The following is a 25,540-nucleotide window of genomic DNA, read 5'->3' on the forward strand; positions in this document are numbered from 1 at the left end:
GCAAGGCCCTTAATCCTGAACTGCTCACTTGTATAAAAAATTTTATACATTATAATTCAGCCAAATTCTATAACTGTAAATTCTATTCACCAATGAAAAAAGGTTTGAAGTTTGAAATTAAACACGGTCTTGTGGAAAATAATTGAACTTAAAGAAGAGAAAATGAAGCTAGATTCTGTTCTACCACAAGGGGTGCAGTATGGAGCACGGACACTCTACTTGTACCTGTCTTAATGAGTTAATTTGATTTCAGAAAAGAATAAAATATTATTTTAACTGATTAATAAGGCTGTACAAATGTACAGAGAAAAGATTTGCAAATGTGTTGAATTTCAAAGACATTCGTTATAGGAATGCTTTTAGAAGGATACGATGCATTCTGAAGTTATTTTAATCTTTTGGAGGTTCCATTGATAAATAGGCCATCTCTTCTCACAGCAGCTACAGCAGACGTATGGTGTAGAGCACATTAATAAGCTGTCTCCTCACTGTAGCTACAAAACACTTTAATGTCCTCCTCCTCCTCCTCCTCCTCCACTACACCATGAAAAACATATCCTCATTTCTTTTTCCAATTGTAATTGGAGACTAACTAATTTAGTTTACTCCAGCAAGGAGAGGCAGTGAAAGTGTTCATAGAAATTTATATGGCAGGAGCTTGGGGGCATTTCCCACAGTGGCCTAGGCCAGAGATCCTGGAGCTGTGAGGTGTCAGCGATTCAATTCATCCATCCATTTTCAAGACTCTTTTGTTGTACTGGGTCACAGTGAACCTAGAATCGAGCCCATTCTCAGGGCACAAGGCATCATTCACTTATTCATTCATCATTCATTTAGATTTAGAGCTTGATGATAGTGTTTTAAATATACGTACATTGTTAAGAAGAAGAAGCTGAAGAAGCCTTTATTTTGTCACTTACAGTATTTTGTCACTACAGCACAGTAAAATTCATTCCTCACATATCCCAACTCTGGTTTGGGGTCAGAGCACATGGTCAGACATGATACAGCACCCCTGGAGTAGTGAGGGTTAAGGGCCTTGCTTAAGGGCCCAACAGTGCTGGGGCTTGAAGCACGTTCTTTCAATCAACAAAGCAGATGCAAACACTCATCAGTGCTGCATTCATCTCAGTGGGGTAAAATATCATTAATCGAAATCTGTCACTGTTTGTGGTTTTATAAGGAAACAAATAAAGAGTAAGTTAAACAAGAGTAACATCTAAACAGAGGTGTGTGAACAGAAGGAGAAGAAACAAAGCAAGAATAAGGAACAGGACAACCATTTGTTGGTATCAGAACCAACCGAATACCAAACAGAAATAAAGTTTTTAATATACAACAGTAAAACAAAATCAACAATACAAAGTATATTCAGCAAAGTGTGACATGAAAATCTTATTTTTTTAAGCTAGCAAGCCAGAGTTAATAAAGAAAAGCTACACACCTTTTACTTCCTCATAAACCACATTGTTAAACATACATTGTAGCTCCATTGCTCCACGATTGCTTATTCTTTATTACTATAAACACATACAACAGCGAATCTGTACATAAATCAGTTATTTAGTGACCTGTACAAGTCTGCTGGTGAAGTCTGGCAGTAAAAAAGGTTTTGTATTTATTATTTCTGAATTCAGCTTTAGAAAGTTTATTCATTTTACTGTTTTGTTGTTTGGACCTGTTGCTTTCCTCTACCGATTTATCATTTAAAGTCATAAGCAGACGTTTTCTGTCAGCTTCATTGGCCTAAAGTTGAGAACATATTTGCATTATATTTTTATAATCTACAATTTGTGCGGACTTAGTAATAGTATGTAGACTGATTGACCTAAAGTCAATCAAAGGTTGTCTTGAAAAGAGGTACCACAATTTTACATAGAAGTTCTATGTAGCTACTTCATGCCCTGTTCAGAAAGTAAAAATTTTTTACATTTATGGATCACAGACACCCTTCTCCAGCACAACTACATTAAATTGCATTTTTTCAACGGTTGAGGGTCGAGGGCCTTGCTCAGGGGCCCAGCAGTGGCAGATTGGTGGTCCTGAGATTTGAGCTCACAGTCATCCCATCATCAGTCCCACATCTCAACCACTGGACTACCATCTTCATTATAAAATTGCACGTGCACTTTGACATTTGAACATGTTTGTAAAAACCTTTTTATCTCTGAACATGTCTCTAAATACCATTTTCACAAACGAATGCAGTAAACAGCACGTACCAAAACAAATGTGGAAATGCTACAAATGTGGATTGCTGAGGCATTTCCATCCACTATATACAACATGTACTGTGTGTTTGTGTGTGGGGGGGTACATGCATGTGTGTGTGTGTTTGTGTCTGAGTGCTTGCTTGCATGTGTGTATGTGCAGGATTGTGCATAAATGTTTATGTGCATGAGTGTGTGTCTGTGTGTTTGTGTGCAAGAGTGAGTGTGTGTGCATTTGTGTGTGAGTGTGTGTGGGGTGTGTGAGAATATGTGTGTGTCGATGTGCGTGCGTGTGTGTGGTGCTTTTTTTTAATCTCCATCCGTTTCTCACACTTCCCTGAGAATATTAACATAATAATACACACAGTGCTTCACATTTACTTCTGATGACTGTTCAAAGATTTTCTATAAATTTGTGACAGACTTCAGTGGAAAAAAGATCTCGTGTCAGGCTGCCAGTGGCAAAAAATCAGCACTAACACACAGAGTTCATACGATAATAAATACTGCTAACAGACCAACAGCGTAACTCTCAAGGAATCACAGCAGACTTAAGCAGACGCATGTTTCTTACCAGACTGCAGCAAAAAAAATCTGCTTACATCATTTCTGCAAATGTGTGCAGTGACTGGTCTGATTGTGCTACTAGATAATCAGCAGTTTGGACATTTGGGTTTGTTTGTTTTATGTATCACTTGTCTGCTGGATTGATTTAAACTAGAAAGCTCAGCCTGTGTTGAACACCACCAGGGTGAACACCAGAATTGAAGCGAATGATTCTCTGCGTTCTCAAGTCTCTTCCCATTCAAGGCTTTTTCATCCGGCCTATTTTATTTGCAGTGGTCTCATTGCATTGCAGTGCATCATGGTGCAGACTTTTGAGACTCCACATCATTAAACCTGGGCTCTGTTTCTCGTTGGAATTTTGCACCAACATTTAATGAGTCAAGTCACAAGTTCAAGAAAATCTTTCTCTTTGAGTGACGCTTGGCTTTGCCTCTCACTGGCATGTAGTAGCGCACTTTCCTCCAGAAGCGAGCAGTCAAAGTAAATGAAGAAAGACTTGTCTGGTCCTCTTCTCCATATTCCGCCATACACATCCACCTCCTCCGCCTCTTCCAGGCCTGTAGTGCCCCCTGCTTATGCCGCAGGACACACAGTGACTCAGGGAGGATGGAGGGATCATGGAGCCGCTCCATCTCCAGCAGCATCACAGAGATCGAGTCATCCATAAAGACACGGTGGAGGCCTGCCTGCTGCTCGAACCATGATGTGCCGTCTGTCCTGCTCAGAGACGAGCTGGTGTACAGCAGCATCAGACGACGACAGAGATTCATCGTCTCGTCCACTACGTCTGCCACAGCTACAAAACAGTAGGGAAAAGTTAATAAATTAATCAATTTGCTTTTATTAGTGAATAATAAAAAATGGCTCCAAAACCAGAAAATATTGTGTTGACATTTTATCAGTGATCAAAATGAATCATCCTTTTAGTCCATTATGTCCATTCTTTAAAAAATAAGAAAGTCCTTATATCACACTCAGCATCCTTTGCACAAAACCACAGTATCAGTGAGGAGGAGTGAGAGCTTGGAAGACAACACAGGTTCCTCTACTTTGTTTATTTTCTCTATGTTGTACAATAATTTACTCGTGCAATATTTTTCTTTAACTAACTGGACAATTACTACACTATAATGTCACTTCTGTCAGATTCGGTCCTCTAGTTGTCTTATGTGTAATCATGTATGTAGTGGTCTATGTCTTATGTTAAATGTGCGCTGTTTGGTTTGCTCTAAAACAGAATACTTGGCCAATAAAGCTGACACAGCTATGGTCTTGCCCAACCATGACTGAGGTCTGAACATACAACCGTCTGATCTGTGACTAAAATGTTGCACTGTACCAGTGAAAGGGATTTGAGCTGCTTGTTGTGAGTCAGATAAGGGTTAAGTGATTAACGGCTGTTTAAACTACCGTGAGTAAGCAGAAAAAGTGTCTTTTTATGATTTCATATTCTGGAAGATTTATTGTAAATGTTTTACAATTCTTTACTTTATATTTTACAGTAGGATTGTGTACCAGATGAGCACATCTAGTTGCTTAACAGTTTGTTTTTAGTTTTAAAAATGTAACTCTTATATAACCTTCAACAAAAAGGTCCTTTTCGGAATATTGTCACTAATAACACATCTCCGAGCAGAATTTTAGTCCAGTCACATTCCAATGAGTGTGGAAATGCTTTGGTTCTGTGAAACAGCTTCGATATTTTTGTGTGAGGATTTATAGAGGGCATACTGAATAGTTCAATATTATTATTTGAATAAACTAAATAGGAGTTTTGCTCATATGAGACTTGTATACGAGTTTGCTGTAGAAGTATGCTTTTTTTTTTACCTTGTCCAGGTAGACTGTCCCGACCTAAGATGAAGAGCCGGTACCCAAAGTGTCCCTCCAGAACCTGGGGCAGCGTCTTCAGAACAAAAGTCTCAACCGCTTCACTCAGCGCGTCTCCTTGACCTCGTGGATACACCACATAGGCATCGTACAATTTCCCATCGCCATCTGCAGGCAAAAATAACAACACCTTCAACATCCGAACAACAAATCTGGAACTGGGAGCAAAATACATTTTAAGACTTTTCTTTAAAGCATTCGCTCACAGCGGGGACATAAAATAAAAGTCCACTAATAAGAGCTGTTTATTTCATCAGTCATACAAAGATCCACTCAGCTGATACTAATAAATAAATACATTATATAAAATGTCATTTTTTAACTCGAGGAATTTTCCCGTAGATTCTTTTCATTTCTATTCCCAATAAAGTGCGATGTGTACTGTGTGTACTGTGTGTACTGTGTGTACTGTGTGTACAGTACTAAAGCCCGGTTCTCAAAGAACAGTCCACGAGGCCCAGCAGCACGTCAGCGATTATTACAGAAATAAACTCTAAACATTTAAATAACAAGCTGCATTATGCTCATAAGAAGGAATTTAGTAATTTTATTTTACATTAGAAAGGGTCACTGCAAAACATCATTTCTTAATGAAATGCATTGTGGGATTTGATGAGCATGGTGAATATTTCTAAACATTTACATTGCTATAATAGAAATTACAATAACATGGAAAAACCTCCTAATTAGTGCCTTATATTTTATACCACTAATATTGAATCATATTTAACACCCAGTGTTTACATCTCAACTCCTCTATGTGATATTTAGTCAGTATTTTGTCATTAAGCATGCAATCTTTTTTATATTTATATAAGAAAGAATTAAGAATTGTTTGAGAAAAGTAAGCTGATTCAAATATGATTATAATTTGGGTTAGTTCTTGATCATTGTGTCTAACCCTGAGGTTTCTCTGGTGCATTGTTGCAAGAATAATCACAATTTTATTCTATCACAATTTTTCTACTGTTAGTCTTGTTTTTCTATTTTCTTTATTCCTTCTGGGTGTTTTTTTTACTCTTGTTTATGAATAATTGCAGTCTGATGTCATCTGCACTTGTTTGGTTGTGTTCCACAGACTTTAACAATGTTTCTTGGATGTTGACCCAGTAATAAGCAAAGTAAATGGATGTGTTAGTAATTTACACGTGCTGTGTTTAAATGAGAACGGCAAGCTTTTCAGTAAAAAAGTATAAATCTGACAGATTCATGTGCTCCATAATTTTTCCCCCTCAAAGGAAACCTGATTGTTTAGTTTGTTACTTCCTGGTTTTAGAGTTTTGGACAGGAAGCTGTGTAATTTTTGCACGTTCTTCACACAAGAGTAAAAATGGCCTGAGAGGAAACAGCGATTTCCTGGTGTTCAGCGTACCTGTGCTTGCGTAAAAGAAAGGAAACAGGGTCCGGAAGAGCAGAGTGAGCTCCACCTTAAACACTCTGTACAGGAGAAGTCCCATGATGAAAAGAAGAGCCATTGTCGTGGCCAGGAGTCCGATCGGCAGGCGCAGATCAGGATCTGACATTATACCAGAGATATTAACAAAAGTTCAGAAAATCAAATGAGAATGTTTAAAAAAAAGAAAGAACCATTAAAATCAGATAAACACATTATTTATTAGGACTGTAAGATCTGCTGAGAAACAAGAAACATAGACCAGAGTGAATCTTATCCTGGACCAAAGCAGACAAATCTGAAACAGTACATATCTGTACATATCTCTAAAAAAGTATATATATATATATATATATATATATATATATATATATATATATATATATATATATATATATATATATAGCTAGACGTTGTCTTATTTGTGTGTAAAAATAGTCAGTGGAAATACTTTAAACACGGTAATAAATCAAAAACAAACTGACCTGCAGGTTGGAGGGTAAAGTATCCAACTGCAGTTCCTCTGTGGCTTAAAGCCCTGCAGGTGAAGGTCAGGTTAAAATCTTTTGGTTTTACCCGAGACACAAACAGGCTGCGCTCCAACCACCAGCCCTCATCCACCTGAATCTCTCTGTGCACACAAATACCATCTCTTTACTACATCAAGCGACGATATGGACACAATGTAAACAACAATCTGAGTGGAAATGCTTTCATTCAGTCAAGTGTGAAAAGGTCGATGCTGTCACTTGATGGTGTGACACACAACTACACAGAAACAGAGTACACAGGAGTACATACACATGCAAACACACACACCGCTGTAAGAAGAGTGTGCAAACACAACATAAGACCTTTTATGCTCACTTGACTGGACAATATGAAGTATTAAAGAAAAATTAAAATAAAAAAACATGCACTCGCTATACTTGCTTTTCAAAAGTCTTAGGCATGTGCAAAGAAATTCTGTAATGAAAAGATGCCTTTAAAAATTGTGATTCAAATCAATTTTTTTAAGGAGCTGTAAAACAATAACAAATGAAACAAAGTCAACATTTGGTGTGACGACCATTTGCTTCAAACACCAACAGTTTGTCTCAGGTACAGTTTGTGCTGTTCATGAGGAACTGGTAAGATTATCTGGTCATCTTGTAAAAAAAAAAAAAAAATGTCTCTGTCACACACAGCAATCATCATTGTTTTTTGTCAGAAAACTGCATTGTTAGCTAACATGCTGCTGTCTTTAGTAACATAGAAACATTTCTCTGAAAGATTTTTGCTGGAATACTAATGTTAGGAAATCTACAATATTTTCTGTATTAACTACATTAATTACTGATAATGTAAATGTCTAAATAAAAATCTATGACGAATAAATATACTATATATAATATAATAAGTACATTTATGATATCTGTATGTTTCACGGAATTATATATATGTATATATATTAAAAAATAGTTCTGCTAAACAGTCAAAGTTCTCATGATTTCTGCTTAACAAGCTTTTACTATGTTTCCTCTTTAAGCAGCAGGAGAAAAGGAAATGTGGTAAGACTTGTTTTCACAGTGGAAACAAGAACTTTGTCTGTTGTTTGTGTGAAAAGCTGTGTTTCCTGCTGTCACAGGCAGCTGATGGCAAGCCTGGTAGATGTGTTAAACTCCAGCGTGTTACTGGATATGATAGAAATTTTTTTCTGTGTTTGCAGAAAAAGATGCAAAAGCCCTTCCAGAATTTATGACAGAAAAAAAAGAGATTGAGTCACAAACACAGGGTTTTTGTGAAGGTCATCTCTGTAATATAAATATATACTGCATATTTCTTCTGGTCATTTTGTGCATCATGTGTATCTAGATTGTATCCTGAGAACATTTTATTTGTATAGCACTTTTAACAGTGGACCTTATCACAAAGCAGCTTTTTGGAGATATTTAAATTTAGGATAGATAAATGAGTAATAACGCACAAGCACACACACACACACACACACACACACGTGCAGTACACTGACACACTGTGAACACATATGTACACATGTAGTTAAAGAGATCGTCCAAACCGCTCTACAGACGATGCCATTGCCACAGCCCTCCATTTCGCCCTCACCCACCTGGATAATAAAGACACTTACGTACGAATGCTGTTCATAGATTTCAGTTCAGCATTCGACACAATCATCCCTCAGCACCTGATTGGGAAGCTGAGCCTGCTGGGACTGAACACCTCCCTCTGCAACTGGATCCTGGACTTCCTGACTGGGAGACCTCAGTCAGTCCGGATCAGGAAGAGCATCTCCAGCACCACAACAATGAGCATTGGAGCCCCTCAGGGCTGCGTGCTCAGTCCACTGCTGTTCACTCTGCTGACTCACGACTGTGCAGCAATGCACAGATCGAACTATATCATCAAGTTCGCCGATGACACGACTGTGGTGGGTCTTATCAGCAAGAACGATGAGTCAGCATGCAGATAACAGCAGATAACAGCAGCTAACTACCTGGTGTAGAACCAGCAACCTGTCTCTCAATGTTGATAAAACTAAAGAGATGGTTGTTGACTTCAGAAGCAACCACTCTCCGCTAAACATCGACGGCTCATTGGTAGAGATCATCGAGCACCAAATTTCTTGGTGTTTATCTAGCGGAGAACCTCACCTGGTCACTCAACACCAGCTCCATCACCAAGAAAGCCCAGCAGCGTCTCTACAGTACTTCCTACAAAGGCTGAGAAAGGCACATCTCCCTCCCCCCATCCTGACCATGTTCTACAGAGGGACCACTGGAGAGCATTCTGAGCAGCTGCATCACTGTCTGGTTTGGGGCCTGTACCACCTCGGATCGTAAGACCCTGCAGCGGATAGTGAGGACAGCTGAGAAGATTATAGGAGTCTCTCTTCCCTCTATCATGGACACTTACACCACACGCTGCATCCGCAAAGCCAACAGCATTGCGGATGACCCCACACACCCCTCACACACACTCTTTACCCTCCTGCCTTCTGGAAAAAGGTACCGAAGCATTCGGGCCCTCACGGCCAGACTGTGTAACAGTTTCTTCCCACAAGCCATCAGACTCCTCAATAACTGAACTGAACTGTACTGAGCACAACATACACACACATCATCTGTATGTACTGCACAGACATAAACCAAATACACACACTTCTAATATACACCCATCAACCTTTTTTCATGCTGCTTACATCCATCAAACTGTTTACATGCTGTTTTGCACACTTTTTTACTTTTTTGCTCTTTGCACATACTGTCTAACATTTCAGTTGTTTTGCACATACTGTATAATATTTCAGTCCCTTTGAACATACTGTAAAATATCTCAGTTGTGTGCTGTTTTTGCACAATCCTATACATTATTTCAGGGACCTGCTGCTAAGAAACTGTGTTCATTCTAGAATTACTGCATGCAATATTGTCTGAACATACAGTATTTACACCGGTCGGTGCTGTTTCTGTTTATTGTCTTTTGCGTATTGTCTTTTTGTATTTTTTGTATTGTCTTGTAACTTTTCGTCTGCACTGTCTTTTGTTTTGCACTGTCTTGTTGTCTTGTCCTGCACTGTTTGCACCAGGTTGCACAGTTGCACTTTATGTGGCTAGGACTACTTACTAAGTCTTTAGCCCTGTCTTTGTTTTACAGTATGTAGCACCATGATCCTGTAGAAATGTTGTCTCATTTCACTGTGTACTGCAACAGCTATATAAGGTTGAAATGACAATAAAAGCTTCTTGACTCTTGACTCTTGAATGAAATCTAATTGCTGCTATATTGTGTGTTAAGGTGTGAAGTGACTCATCCTGGGATTTTTCTCCGCTTAAATGTTTTGACAAAGCAACAAAATGACATTTGAATGCAAAACTGTCCGAAATCTGTGAGAAACTTACTCCAGAGGTCCCTGGTGGATGCGCTCGGAGATGTTCGGTAAGACATATTGGCCCTTAAACTCCCAGACTACCCCCGTCATGTGAACTCCTTTGCCAGGTAAAAACACGCGACACGTCATGTTAATCGAAGATCCTGCTCACACACGAACACACAAACAAACAGAAACATATTATTCGGCATGGTTCTGTATCTTTATTTTGTGTTTGATTTCTCAGGTTTAAGTGCAACTCACCTGCAAGTACTTTCATGGTGTTGTCAGTGGGCTCCAGCATTTGAGGTCGTTTTGATATGGACTCTGAAAGAAGGTATGGAAGGAAGAGAAGATTATTATATATATGTAGATATTATAGGAAAATAATCAGTGATGTGGCCTGAAGCTGTGCAGAGTTATCATCCTGCAGCTGTGGCAATTATGACCATAATATCACACACACTGAGATATCTGATGTGTGTTACCATACAGTTGTTTTACTAAACGTTCAGAGTTCACTGATACACAACACTGAACATGAGGAAGAATCATTAGTGAATTTTTAATTCTCAGTGTCGGTCCCAAACCTGGCTAAAATAAAAAGGGTTGCATCAGGAAGGGCATCCGACATAAAACCTGTGCCAAATGAAATATGTGTATCGGATGATCTACTGTGGCGACTCTGAACACAGAGCAGACAAATGATAACAACAACATTGTGTATTGTAACATTATCTCACAATATCAGTATTGTTGTGTTGCACAGGACTAACCCAGAATTGATGAGTTTCCTATAACTGTACGTCCTAAAAGTTCAACAGCATTGTGATACATTCAACAATACTTACAAGGCCATGTGCAGTTATTATAATAATAATAATAATAATAATAATAATAATAATAATAATAATAATAATAAATTCACAGTGATTATAATATATCCACATGTAAAACAGTCATTTTTGTGTGTGTCCACTAGAGGGCAGCATTGTGCTGGGCAAGTCAAGACGTTACGAAGACTGTGTCCTACTTCTGTAGACAAATAAGAAAGCAAATTAATAATATAGAGAGCGACTCCAAGACTAACATTTATACTTGACTAAATTGTGAAAACTCTTCCACTCTTTCACTTATTAATTGCAGTCACTTGGTGTGGCTTATTATTGTTTTACAGTCTCCTATAAGAGCACAAAAAGCGTTTAGGACTCTTTAGTGTCTTCAAATGATCTCTAATTTAAGGGTAAGGGTTCGTCATTATAAAGCCAAAAACTGTTCAACCTCCTTCCATCCAGGAAGAGATACAGGAACGTTCTCACCAGAAGCAGCAGGTTCGGACTGTTTTTTCCCCACAACCATGAACTTACTGATCTCTACACCACTAGGACCCCGATGTCTCACTAATACTAATACTTCACTATCTGTAATCACACTGCAGTCCTGCTCCACCCTGTACACTCTGTTACACCTTTTAACACCAATTATATTGGTATATTCATTGCTTACACTAGTTTATATGTTTAGGTATATTATCTGTATATACGCTGTATATTTATTGGTTACTCTTGTACATATAATGTACATAACCCACACATTTGTACAATATATATAATTTTTTTAAAACATTTTGGACAACTGGCACATATTCGTATTTTGCACATGCTATACATATGGACATATTACCTACCATAACTTTATTTAGTAGTGTATACTGTATATACTGACATATTTATCTGCACTTTGCTCCTTTGCACATTTTTTTTTTTACTATTTGTACTTCTGGTAGATGATAAACGACATTACATTACTATGTACCTGTACCAGAGGTGGGAGTAAGTCACACATGTGCAAGTCACAAGTAAGTCTCAAGTCTTAACCTTCAAGTCTCAAGCAAGTCCGAGTCATTCTTTGTGAGAGTCAAGTCAAGTCAAGTCACTGCTTTATGTCAAGCAAGTCAAGTCGTAGCTTGAGTAAAGCAAGTCTCTGGCAAGTCATACATATGTTTGATGATTTAACTAAATGTATATATTAAACAAAGTTAAATCTACAGTATTTATGGACTATGAGAGTTTATTTGCCACAAAATATTTGTGAATATTTGCCACAAAAAATGATTATATGCATTTATTTTTAAAAGGTGTCCACATACAGGTGAGTTGTAAATACAATATAAATCTAAAAATGAATAAAAATCAAAACTACAAAGCCTAAGATGTAAATGTAACAAAAATAAGGCCAACATAAAAGCATGAAAAGTTTCAATATGCCTAAAACATGGCAGAAGACCATGGAAAAGTATATATATAAAAAAGTACAATGGTTTCTATGCAACCAAATGGCATTTTTTGAACAGGCATTCCCTTTTAATGGGACATGAACACATCCTTACATTAGATCTTTCCTTTTTAACAACAGAATAACAATAACAATCAATCATGTCAATCAAAAAACGTAAATTATTGAATCACACAAACCTTGAAGTGAATTAACTATTGGGGAGAGAGAGAGTGAGAGAGAGAGAGATGATTGGAGTGAGTGTAATTTATTAATTAAAGGGATAGTTCACCTAAAAATGAAAATTGTCATCTTTTTCTCACCCACATGATGTTACAAACCTGTATAAATTTCTTTGTTTTGATGAACACACATGTAGATATTTTGAGGACTGTTTGTAACCAAACCATTCATGAGCCCCATTCGCTTCCATAGTGGGAAAAAAGAATACTATGGAAGTGAATGGGGCTCATGAACGGTTTGGTTACAAACATTCTTTAAAATATCTTCCTCCGTGTTCATCTAAACAAAGAAATTTATACAGTTTTATAACATCATGAGGGTGAGAAAATGACAGAATTTTTTTATTTTTGGGTGAACTGTCCCTTTAAATTGAATGTGTGTGCGTGTGCATGCGAGACAAGAATATGGCTCTGCTTGCAACTCTGAAGTTTTATATTTTTATAGTTATATTTATGTTTTTTATATATATGTGCATCCCCATAAACGATCCTACGCTTTTCACTCAAAGCCTAACACTGAAGACCAATTATAAGACCTATTGCAAAAAAAAAAGCTGACATTTCAACATAAACAGTGACCAACCATTTACACTACATTGCGCTTGCAAAAAATTAAATTTGATAAAAAAAATTAGAACTTTGTCACTTAATTGTGAGCGATGTGGTCGCATTCTGCTGTTCTTCTCTTCTCATCTTGCACAAAATCCCAGTACCCGAACTTAATTATTTTTGATGTGGCGCCTTCCATGTTTCGTCACGACTGTTAAGGTTTATTAGTTAGTGCGCGCGCTCCCTCTGCTTGCCTGCTGCGTCACGTGATTAGATTACGCTCTTGTGTGCGTTTAAAAACAGATTTTTCGAGTTATTTCGAGTCATTTAACTCAAGTCCGAGTCAAGTCTCAAGTCATGTATGTCAAGTCAAAGTCAAGTCGAGTCTTTTTTTAATATTTGTCAAGCAAGTCTCAAGTCTCAAATGTGCGACTTAAGTCCGACTCGAGTCAAGTCATATGACTCGAGTCCCCCATCTCTGACCTGTACTATGTCAATGACAAAAAAGTTGTCACATAATGTTACTTCCTGTGTTTAGCTTTAGAGGTGTGCATCCAGATGCTAAATGCTCTATACAAATAAATTGAATTGAATAAAAATGAATCTCAGTTTAACGTCTATTAGTTAATGCCTCACTCCAGTCATCTGTGAGTAACAGTGAGCAGTGAACATCAGCAGCAGGTTCTATCTGTTTCTCACCAGTTATTTCACACTCGATGGTCTCTGTGACTACACTAATGACTCCAGTGAGGTTAAAGGTCATCCTGCAGGTATAAAACCCGGCATCATCTAGGGAAACTTTGCGTACGTGGAGCATGAGGTTGTTCTCTGTGAAGTGAAACTTGGATCCTTCCTGAATACTTTCACAGTCCTGAGAGAGGAAGAGCAAAGGAAGTGTAAACTGAGCCTGTGATGTAATTTAACTTTCTTATTCACACACACGCACACACATGGACATACACACAAACACACATACACACAAACACACACACACACACACGCAAACACACATACACACATATACTGTATATACACATTCACACAAATACACATACACAAAAACACACACATGCACATACACACACACCACATATACACACAAACACACATATACACATACACACACATACATACATACATACATACATACACACAAACACACACATACACACATACACACACACACATATACACATACACACAAACACACACATATACACATACACACAAACATACACGCCCACATACACACACGTACACACACATGTACATACACACACCCCTACCTTGTACCAGTGTATGGAGTAGCTGTCCGCTATGTTCGTGTAGTCAGATAAAGGACACCTCAGGTTGTCGTTCACGAGACTCTGCATCCGCTGCACTGCTGTCCGAGAGGAGCGGCATGATCCAAACACCTTGTCCTCTACCAGAAGTACCCTCACCTGCTTGTAGCACTGATCTGGAGTTCTGCTCAAAGAGACACGCAGAAGAAAATAAAGTATTATTGAGTGTTATAAAGTATATAGTGCTCATTGCTCTAGTTTTAGTGTTGTTTGAGTATTTGATTGTCTCACACTGACCCTCTGTGATCTCAACACAATGCAGTCATCAGCACATTGTACACTGAATTACTTAATCTTTCTCTCTCTCTTTCACAAGGTTTCTTCCTCTCTTTGCCTTGCCTTGGCTTTTCTTTTCTAAATTTGTTTATTTTTCTTTTTGCTGCTCTGTTTCCATCTCCATAGTTAAACCCACATTACAGATAGAAATAAATTATTTGCTTTATACAGGTATATAACCACTCAGTTATTCGACATGTATTAGGCTTATTATCAATATAATGGAAAAAATAAAATATAGCATAATATTATAACATTAAATGCCATATATGTGTGTGTGTGTGTGTGTGCGTGTGTGTGTGTGTGTATATATATATATATACACACACACACACACACACATATATATATATATATATATCACAAGAAACAACGGTTTCTTGTGGCTGTGATGCTGTGAGGAGATTCAGAATGTTTGTGGTTGAAAGCAGGTACCCAGGTTGCACATACTAGAATCTGAATAAGTGAATAATAAACTGGAACCGGGGGGGCACGGTGGCTTAGTGGTTAGCACGTTCGCCTCACACTTCCAGGGTTGGGGGTTCAATTCCCGCCTGTTTGCATGTTCTCCCCATGCCTCGGGGGTTTCCTCCGGGTACTCCGGTTTCCTCCCCCGGTCCAAAGACATGCATGGTAGGTTGATTGGCATCTCTGGAAAAATTGTCCATAGTGTGTGATTGCGTGAGTGAAAGAGTGTGTGCCCTGCGATGGGTTGGCACTCCGTCCAGGGTGTATCCTGCCTTGATGCCTGATGACGCCTGAGATCCGAGGTAGTTCGGATAAGCAGTAGAAAATGAGTGAGAGTGAGTGAGTGAGTGAGTAAACTGGAACCATGCAGTTACTCTACCTGACAACACATAAATAGTGGCCCTGGTGTTCCCTGTAAGTGTTGAGGAACAACAGTGAAGATCCATGTAGAACAGTATGGTTCTCCTCTCCTGTGAACTTCAGGCCAGTCCTCTGGTCAAACCACGTCACGTTATAAGGGATGTTAAATAAATCAAAGAGATAATCCTTCACCGGTTCACAATCTAACAGCGCTGCCTCATGTGGGACTGCAAACACACGGTCGAACGCTACTCCGTGGTCTATACAGACACCTGCACACACACACACACAATTTTTAAAGGAATTATAACTATATGTAAGTATATTATAGCTATGCTTTTTTTATTCTTTCTTTCTGTCACCAAAAGCAACATTAAATTAAACATACACACACACACACACACACATACACACACACACACACACACATACACACACACACACACACACACACACACACACACACACATGCAAACAGGCACTTACAAACACACACATACAAACACACACACAGACTGTGTGTGTACACAGAGGAAAATATATTTTGTATCAACAACGATCTGCTTTAAAAGAAATTATAACTATACTGTTTTATTTTTTCTTTCTGTGACCAAAAGCAACAGTAAATTAAGCATACACACACACACACACATACACACACACACACACACTTTCTCCCTGACCTGCAGTTTCATTCTCCGATGCCGCACCAACACCGATGGTCCATGTCAGAGTCCACAGAGCTACAAATCCCGCAGCCATGTCTGAAAGAAACAGAGAGACAATAAACATCACCTCACATCACAAACCCATTCCACAGTGAGTCACGTGGCCTGGCTCTGTGTTCACATGGCACCACTCACTGTTAAACTCACACCCAGGACATGAAGCCATAAAACATTTTGAAGCCAAGCCCAGAGAAGGCGTGGGGAAATGAGACTGATTATTTCTCAAGGATAAAAGTAAAAAGAGACAGATTTTAACCCTTATGACAGAGTTTCTAATACAGTTAATACATTACTGTGTCTCAGTTTTAATCCATTAATCAGACCCTTAACCCTTACTGACCCTGTTCTCTGACCACAACCTCCAAAGTTAGTATATGTGAAGAAAGAATTTAGATGAAATAAAGTCTTCTATAAAGTTTTCTTCTTCTTCTTCATGAGACGTTCTTGCTAATGCAGTCAGACCTGACTCAACTCCACAACACTGTAATTTTCCTCTGAGGTTTTGGCAAAATGTGTACTGCACTAATACCATGTTGCTTGGAGCACACAGGCAGTAAGGGGAAGTGAGTAATGGTGCTTCACTGCCCTGAGATTCTTCATCTATATTGTATCATTTTTATCAACCACAAGTTCTTGCTAAATCATATCCCTGAAGACCAGTAAAAGTGATCCAGCCTTCTGCAGTGCAGGAACAGGAACGAGGTTAAAGACTGCAGACAAGTTTAGATTAGACACCACCACAATATTACTAAACAAACCTCAGGTTTGACATGGATGAAAGTTATCTCAAAAGAAAATGAAAAAAGAACTGACTTGTTTTTCTTGTTGTCTGTAATCTATTGTAACTAAATAGAGTTGAAAAATATAACTTGATTAAAGCTTGTAGATTAAAGAAAATTCTTTTTAAAAAAAAATTCATTTCAGTGAAAAAAAGAAAACAGTGAAATATCAATTTAAATCTAAAACATTTACATACAAAGAGTTTTTATATTATATTATATTATATTATATTATATCTTATAATTAATTTAATTAATTAATTTATACTTTATATTGTATTGTATTGTATTGTATTGTATTTATGGTGGCACGGTGGCCTGGTGGTTAGCACGCTTGCCTCACACCTCCCTGTGCCTCATGGGTTTCATCAGGGTTCCCTGGTTTCCTTCCCCAGTCCAAAGACGTGTAAAGAATGGATGGATGGATGGATGGATGGATGGATGGATGGATGGAGGTGGATTGATTGATTATATTAACAGTTTAAGTGAGTTGTAATGGGTTCCTTTATAACAGCTTTGTATAAGTCTCATCAGTTAAGCGTCTCAGTAGGTTGTGAGTTTAATCTCAGCACCACCAAGTCACCACTACTGAGCCATGAACATTCTCCACTGCAGGGATGTGTTTTATTTTCACCTATGAACTTTTAGTGGTACATTTCTGATATACACTTCTGCACTTAATCTTATTAGTCAGAATAAAAAAATCCCCAGTTAATAAAGTCAATACTGTTTGAATGGTCTGTTTGAGTTGATGCTTAACTGTTATATTGTAACTGCGGTTTCCAGTCAATAAGAAGTTAACAGGGAATTCTACAGGAAATAACCACTCATTCGAGACTGAAAATAGTTCCCCTTTGGAACACACATCAGGAGAACTGATGAGGATTTACTGTCATGGAGATATTTACTAATCAGACTTATATACTTGTCAGACTGTATATGATAGTGAAACTCTAATCACAATTAGCACTGCACTACTGATAATTACTGAACATAGTGAAAACTCAGCACTTTTCATTGGCACAAATTAAAGGCCATTAAATACAGAAAAATATTATTTTCCCTTTACTGGTTTCAATACAATGTAACTGTTAATCTATAATTCTTTGAATATGTTTAAAGCCCATGTGTCCTCTTTCTGTATAAAGCTGATAGAAATGAATACAGGAATGTGCTGTATGATCTCTAATGTTTGATGATGATGTTTAAACTTTTAATAAATGGGATGAAGGAGATACCGGGCACATCACAGGGCATCATGCAAAACATTTAGCATAGAAAATCCACCTGCTAACACTAGCATGTTCTTTCAGTGTACATGTGGGTTCTTCTGAAACCGGAGAACCCAGAGAAACCCACATGAACGCTGAAAGAACTTTCACACTGACATTCAACATTCAAAAACATTCAAGCTCAGGATGGAGTCATAGGAGCTAGAGCTGTAGGTGGCAAATAAACAATGAAGTGTTTTTTCACCACTACACCACCCTTTACCAGGCAGAAGTTTTTTCTTTATCTTTTTTTTTTTATTATTAAATCACTTTCAAACTACCGTGGCCATGTGATGCATCCCAGACTTCCTCGGATGTGGACCTTTGAGACCTTAAGATACCTGAAGCCATCATGTTTCTCACACTCCTTACTGATTCACTCAGGAGCTGAAATGAGTCAGAGGTTTTTATGAAGTGATTTACAGTTACTGCACTTCAACAATTTCGGACAGTCACATGATTTTCTCTGAATCAGAAAAAAAATATCTATGTGGTCTGCTATAATCACAATTCCACCGACATCCTATCTTCTCTCCAGAGTAAAGGCATTTAAAGGAAACACACTAGGCATATAAAAAAAACAACCACCGCACTTTGCATTGATTGGTGTTCATGATATAAACTGCCTCGGGTACACAGCAGACTTTAAACCCTGACGGACGTAAATATTTACTGAGATTGATTAATGTTTTTGCTGCAAAACTCAAAGGTCAAGACGCATCGCCAGCTTTGAGAACACGTAAATGTCAGTTTGCTCGTATTTCATAGGTCTGGGATTAATTGTGACCTTTTGACGTCTGCCAACCTCTTTCTTATCCTATGAAATTATTATAGTTTTGTGGGAACAGAAATATTTGTGGTCGTGTAAATCACATTTGACAAGCACAACTTGATCGATGACAGATTCGGGATCTTGTGGGAATGGTTTTATGTTTTTAGGCCGAATGCCCAGAATGTTTCTCAGAAACGCTGTCCAAATCCTTTCCTTTTTATTTATAGCTGAGGGCAAGAGTTTGGGATTTTCAAGAATATCAATTTATCTTTAAATAATTTCAAGAGTTTAGATAAACAGGTGAATCCGGCAACAATCAATAAACAACAAACAAAAACATGGCAGATTTATGACCTGTTTTTCCTGTCAGAGATGACAGTAACACTCAGTTATGAGAGAAAAAAAAGATTTTATTCATTATAATAAATGATCTTTTGTCTAGCCTTGTATCCAAAACACACACAAACTGTTTCACACGACTGCATTACAAAACATTGCCTAAGTTGCGTAAGATGATGAAATTCAACGAGATTTGTTCTCTTTTCTTAAACATCTCTCACATTACATTCTCACACCAAAATCCTCACAGCTAAATCCTTTAAGATGCTGAGATCTAGTCAACAAATCCTCCTATCGATCACAGGATCTCGCAGGATTGGCTTTAATCACCATGTTATATTATGTTATCTATCTATCTATCTATCTATCTATCTATCTATCTATCTATCTATCTATCTATCTATCTATCTATCATCTATCTATCTATCTATCTATCTATCTAAAATCTTACACTACAGTTCTGATGGAGTCCCAGATCAGATCAGAAGGTGGTACGGTTTCTATGATAACGGCTCAATCAAAGGGACTCAAATGGTGGACAGTCCAAACAATAAAAACGCATTTAAAACATTGTTATTTTGCAGAGAAAAATGGATCATCATTGACATGGAGAAAATTTCAGCTGTTTATGTGACCTGTATGAAAGTAGTCTCCAGTGTCAGCACTCGAAACATGACCAGCTGCGTTTTGTGTCCCATTAACTTCCAGAGCAATTTAATTTGTAATTCATTGGAAATTGTAATTGTAACTCCTCCTCATCACACACACTCAGTGCTGATAACCTTTATTGTCTGTTTCCTTATTATTATTCAATCTGTCTTTATTCCTTACAATTCCATAAATCTATGGAAGTAAATCCACACTGATCTTCCAGCTGCTTAAGAAAAGTGAATATTATGGATAATTGATACGTATAAGATACTAATGTATTCTTATTAATGCCTTTATTAAGTAAATCATTTAAAATTCTTGAGAAACATTTTAGAATATTTTAGAAATAGACAAAGGTGAAAAATTCAGCAATGAACAACATGAACACTCATTTTACATGAAGACTTCTTCACATGACTCATGTTTTAACGTAAACAATTTAAAACGCTCATTTCTATTTATTTTTTAATATATTTTGGAATATGAAAAAAAAGAAGATAGATTAACCAGAGGACAACAACTTGAAGTGCTTCAGCGCTGAACCAGTGATCTCTAATGTAAATGAGGATGTGAGAATCCACTTCATAGTGGAAGTAAATTTGTTAAATTCAGCAAAAAATATGAGAAGACGAGCGTGAAAACAGGACCCGAGAACTGGAGAGCAGAATAAATGACTAATTTAAAAAGGAAGTGCTGATAGCACTAAGGTGAATAAAAACTTTCACCATGAGCTCACATACAAGCAGATGAGTCAGAAGGTCTCCGTCCTGCAGACCGACGGCTCTGCTGATGTGGGGCACAGGATTAAGATTCAGTTGGAAAATGTAGAATTCACTTGTTTGTTTGTGATTCATAAAATCAAAAATATCTTAGACAGAATCAGCGATGCTGAATCTCAGAGACGAACACTTCAGATTTCAGGAAGTTTCTTTGGTTCTGATTTTTGTAAACCACATCCGATGTTGCTGTACCACTTCTGCATGAGTGTACTGCGATAGCAGCGCAGACACTTTCAGATGATTAAATTAGGGTTACATTAATCAAGGATTGCTCTAAGAATATTTCTCTGACGTGTTGAAGTGGATAAGTGAGTCATATGTCTCCTTATGTTTACCTTCTGCTCTATGTTTATGTTCTGTAAAGCTGCTTTGAGACAATGTCCATTGTAAAAAGCGCTATACAAATAAACTTTAATTGAATTGAATCGTATTCAGATGAAGACTAAACACCTATAGCACCTCTTCACTGAGCATTAGACTCAACACTAATTATATAGTGTTTTATTTTCCTCTTCCAACTCAATAAAATTCTTAGACACAAACTTGGATATATTTAGATTAAGATAAAAAGCACTTCTGTATAAAATCGCCTGCTAAAGCTGCTGAGATGAGCGTTAAAATCCCCAGTGCTCATGAAAATCAATAAATATCAAATCAATCTGGCAACTATTCAATCAGTTGCTAAAACTATAAATAAAAGATGTTTTTAGCTTCTTTCAACAGCAGGAATATTTTCACTGTTAAAAAAAAAGGAATAATGAATAATAATGTTTTAGCAGCACAGAAACCCTTTATATTTACTTATGAACTTAGAGATTATTCCAGACCATCACTTGAATTTCACTTTATTTTTCACTTTTATTTTTAAGCATCTGATGTTCTTTAGGTTCTGTGACTTTTTGGGTGAATCAGGATAAAATTATGCACTTATTTTTAATTTTTTTTTCTTTCCCTTTTTTGAGCGCTTTATTAAGGACTTTATATAAAATCATTTCTTTTTGAGGTTCATTCTAACTTTTTATATACAACGCTCTGATTTTATCAGGGAATATAAAAATATTAGCCAGTCATTTCCTATTTTCCTGTGACTTCTTTTATCACAATCGACAGAAATGACATGAACATCTCCGTATGACTTTCGATATATTCATCAGTAAACACTCAGCCACACTGACAGCAGAAGAATAATGAGACAAGTTAAATTAAGATCTCTCAGTATGAAGAACTTACATATTAAAAGATACTTAAAACATGGAATAAATAGTCTTTAGTGATGATTGATATGGGATAATTACATCCTACTGTACACATGTCAGTACACTGATCCTAAAAGCTGTGGTCAAGTCAATAAGCCATGTAAAAGGCCATGAGATCTCCTCAGAGGAACATACAGTAAAGGATCTCAGCAGATTTTTTCACTTTTCCCAAACCACAACAGCTGGTTCAGATATACTGTATATTTCACTAAATCAGCAGCCACAAGACTGAAAATTAGATGCAGACAGGCAGAGCAGCTTGATCTGACGCACATTTTTTATATCATTACCACAGACCCATTGTTCTCATGGTAACGCAGGCTTCCTTTGGGATGTTTAAGCATCACTGCAAGCTTAGTTCACCTTGTAATTATAAGGTCTCAATTTAAAAAATTTGAAATTACAAAACAAACAAAAATAAAGTTGTTAAAATAAACAGCAACAAGAACAATACCTCATTTTAGACTTGACTGTAAATGCATTCAGGGTGAAAGAGCAAAGGTGAACCGGTAAAGTTCTATTTTCAGGGGATCCATTAATATAAAGCTTAATCCACCGAACAAGCCTGTACTGTTTGTCCTAGGAAGAGACAAATGCACTTGTCCAAACTTCCCACAGTCACCTTCGAACGCACAAGAATTAATTACGGAGCGTGGACAGTCAAGTGGTCGCTTGGGAACTAATGCAGCCTTTAAACCAAAACTTTTCTCTTTCAAAAGTAAGATCAAAATAAAAGACTTTTTCTTGCAACATCTGATTCATTAAATTTAATAACACAAGTGTTTCCAGACAATTATCATATGAATGTATGCAATACTGCAACACAAATCAGGAAGCAGATCTAATTAGAGAATATTACTTGCCTTGGTGAGTGAGACAGCTGCTGAATCAGCAAATATTTGTGCACCAACAAGGCAGATTATTGCATACTGAAGTGTGAAAAAGAAGCTGTCTAGTCAAGAACTCTATTCTCAGGAGTGAAGAGGAGAGGGAGAGCTGGAGACCATTCACTCGTATGACTCATGATTTGGTGTGTCCGAGTACACGGTGTGACTGATGGTCAAACATCAAGCTGCGTCAGAGGGAGAAAGGCAGGATAATATGGATGTTTATATAAGAGTCCAGATGAACCATCCTGTACCTGTGTTTATTAAATGATACTAAACAGAAGTGTGTACAGTTTCCACAGGGCTTTACTAACCCAAGATAAGAGAGAGTGCAATAATTAACAGTGAATGTGAAGTGACCTTTTTGTTTGCAAGCTTTCAACACACCTATGAAAAAAGAAGATGACTCAGTTTCATGTGTTCTGTTCTCGAAACATGAGGGAGCAAAAATAATGCTGACATCCAATTAAGTCCCTGAGCACATTAGTCATGATTATGTTTGGGGTAATTCAGGTTCAGCGTCACACACACAAACACACACACAGAATCACACACAGAGACACACACACACAAACACACACGCACACAGATTAACACACAGAGACACACACAGAGACACAAACACACAAAATCAACCAGAGACACACACACACAGAATCACACAAACACACATGCATATACACAAACACACACAGAGACACACAACAGACACACACACATACATACATGCACACACACACACACACACACACACACACACACACACACACACACACACACACACACAGGGACTTGAGGCATTTAATCCCACATTGACATGGGATGTGATCTGCCACACAGACAGTAACCTGAGCTCAGAACCTCAGGTGTGAGACAGTAATATAACACAATATAACACACAGCACCACTGTATCTGATACACTGTCAAAAATATCAGCTTTCAAGAAGTGAACATTTTCTCTGTTGAAACTCCATAACATTCCGTACAATTCTTTACACAGGATCTTAGTACATAAGATCTCGCTTTGTGAAGAACTTGTGTAGAATCCCAGTTGTGCTGATTTACATCCAACGAGTGTGACTTCCTGACAGACCTTCACACGCACACAAGCGCACACGCACACACGCGCATACGCACACACGCGCACACGCACAAACACGCGCGTACACGCGCGTACACGCGCAAGCATAAACAAGCGCGCGCAAGGGTTTGAAAAAAGGCCTCACCTCCAAATCCTCTGGATCTCCGGCGCCGCGTTTCTTTCCGCCGTTTAGGGAAAGAGAAGCTTCACAAACTTTGAAGAGAAAGTTTATGTTACATGAGCAGTAACACACTCAGACGAAGGTGTAAACACTCTGTATCCAGAGGAAGTCATCTCGCCGAAACACACTCAGAACTTCTCCATGCTCACAGGAACATTTGAGAAACTGAATGTTGCAATTTCCTCTCCGGGGGCTGGGAGCTTTTCCTCCTCATCATTGCGCAACGCACCGTGTTGTGACAGGCGAGGTCTGTTTCTCCATGTCAGGGAATTCAATCAGTACTCAGCACTTTCACTGAGCCTTCCTTCGGGATGTTCAATTATTCCCTAGTAGATTCTAGTAGATTTCAGTAGATTTCAGGCTCCTGACTCGGACCTGATGAAGACACTGTTTTCCATATTTGTCTCTATGGAGCCTCTGAAGTAGCAGTGAGCTTTTTTTTCCACTGTGGACTTAAAATTGCGTTCTATTGCTAAATGAAAAATCCATGTTATTTCCTAGAATCAATCATATTTTTATTTTAAATTATTAGTGTTACCCTCTAAAGCAGTGAAAGGTATGTAACTAGTCTGGTATCAGGGGCGTGTACATAAAGATATTAGATCAACACATTTATAAACTGCAGATCAGATCGGGCAAAATGAATAAAACTTATGATTAATAACTTTTATAATATGCAATTAAATTAAATGTAAATATATTTTGTGTCGCATGCTGGTAAAGCGGGTAGCATTCAGGGTCCCAGGTTGATGCTGAGCTGAGGTTACTGTCTCTGGTGTTTTCTGGGTATTCTGGTTTTCTCCAATTTCCTGAAAACATGCCTTTTTAACTAACACAGCTGTGTGTGAATGTGTGTATGATGCCCTACAATGTAATGTTTTCCAGCTCATTTGCCAGACTCACTTTGCAACTGTGACCAATCATGTGATTACTCAGTGTGAATAAATGTAATGCATTTTAAAAATGATCTGCATTATTTTGATTGATAAAGCATCCCATGGTGAGAATAACAGCACTCTTAATGAAATGTGTCTCTTTCTGGATTTCCTACACTGATGTAAAGGAGCTTAGTCCTCTTCACCATGTAGGACAGATTCTCAATTCATTCCTATTTTTAAGTTTTGTTCAGGCTCAAATCCAGAGACTGAGATGGTCATGATATATCATCGTCCTGTAATGATTTCTGCATTGTTTGTGATATCTGGGCCAACATACTGTACAAAAGAGCCTTTTTACATATATGTCTTGACTATGAATGAAGATTCATTTTACATATGTTGTAGAAATAAAAGAAGGAAACAATAAGCATTACTTTTGTTAATGCAAGTTTATTTGCAAAGTCATAACACACTTTTTTATAGTCTGCATAGTG

At 37.7% G+C, this 25,540-nt stretch overlaps 1 protein-coding gene across 2 annotated transcripts; it reads right to left on the reverse strand.

The window, feature by feature from the left end:
* Positions 1–1,309: 1,309 nt before the first annotated feature.
* zmp:0000000936 (interleukin-1 receptor-like 2) lies at positions 1,310–24,342 on the reverse strand. Of its 2 annotated transcripts, XM_060875811.1 has the most exons (11): positions 24,133–24,342; positions 16,127–16,207; positions 15,463–15,715; positions 14,283–14,463; positions 13,696–13,867; positions 10,196–10,258; positions 9,963–10,095; positions 6,546–6,691; positions 6,040–6,183; positions 4,608–4,775; positions 1,310–3,573 (listed from the first exon to the last, which is right to left on the reverse strand). In XM_060875811.1, exons 2-11 carry the CDS (start codon positions 16,203–16,205, stop codon positions 3,161–3,163), a joined length of 1,752 nt encoding a protein of 583 aa, XP_060731794.1. In that variant the 5' UTR covers positions 16,206–16,207; positions 24,133–24,342; the 3' UTR covers positions 1,310–3,160. The 2 variants fall into 2 exon arrangements, with proteins under 2 accessions (XP_060731794.1, XP_060731792.1); XM_060875809.1 differs by lacking the exon at positions 24,133–24,342 and having other exon boundaries at positions 16,127–16,326.
* Positions 24,343–25,540: the final 1,198 nt, after the last annotated feature.

The sequence above is a fragment of the Tachysurus vachellii genome, chromosome 8 (genome assembly GCF_030014155.1).
Source record: "Tachysurus vachellii isolate PV-2020 chromosome 8, HZAU_Pvac_v1, whole genome shotgun sequence".
NCBI lineage: Eukaryota > Metazoa > Chordata > Actinopteri > Siluriformes > Bagridae > Tachysurus > Tachysurus vachellii.

Excerpts from the sequence above, each read along its gene's own strand:
- zmp:0000000936 (XM_060875809.1), bottom strand. The coding sequence starts at position 16,235 with ATGTTTATTGTCTCTCTGTTTCTTTCAGACATGGCTGCGGGATTTGTA. Across the intron at positions 15,716-16,126 it reads ATCGGAGAATGAAACTGCAG|GTGTCTGTATAGACCACGGA; the intron begins GTCAGGGAGAAA and ends GTGTGTGTGCAG. Across the intron at positions 10,096-10,195 it reads CACCATGAAAGTACTTGCAG|GATCTTCGATTAACATGACG; the intron begins GTGAGTTGCACT and ends GTGTGTGAGCAG.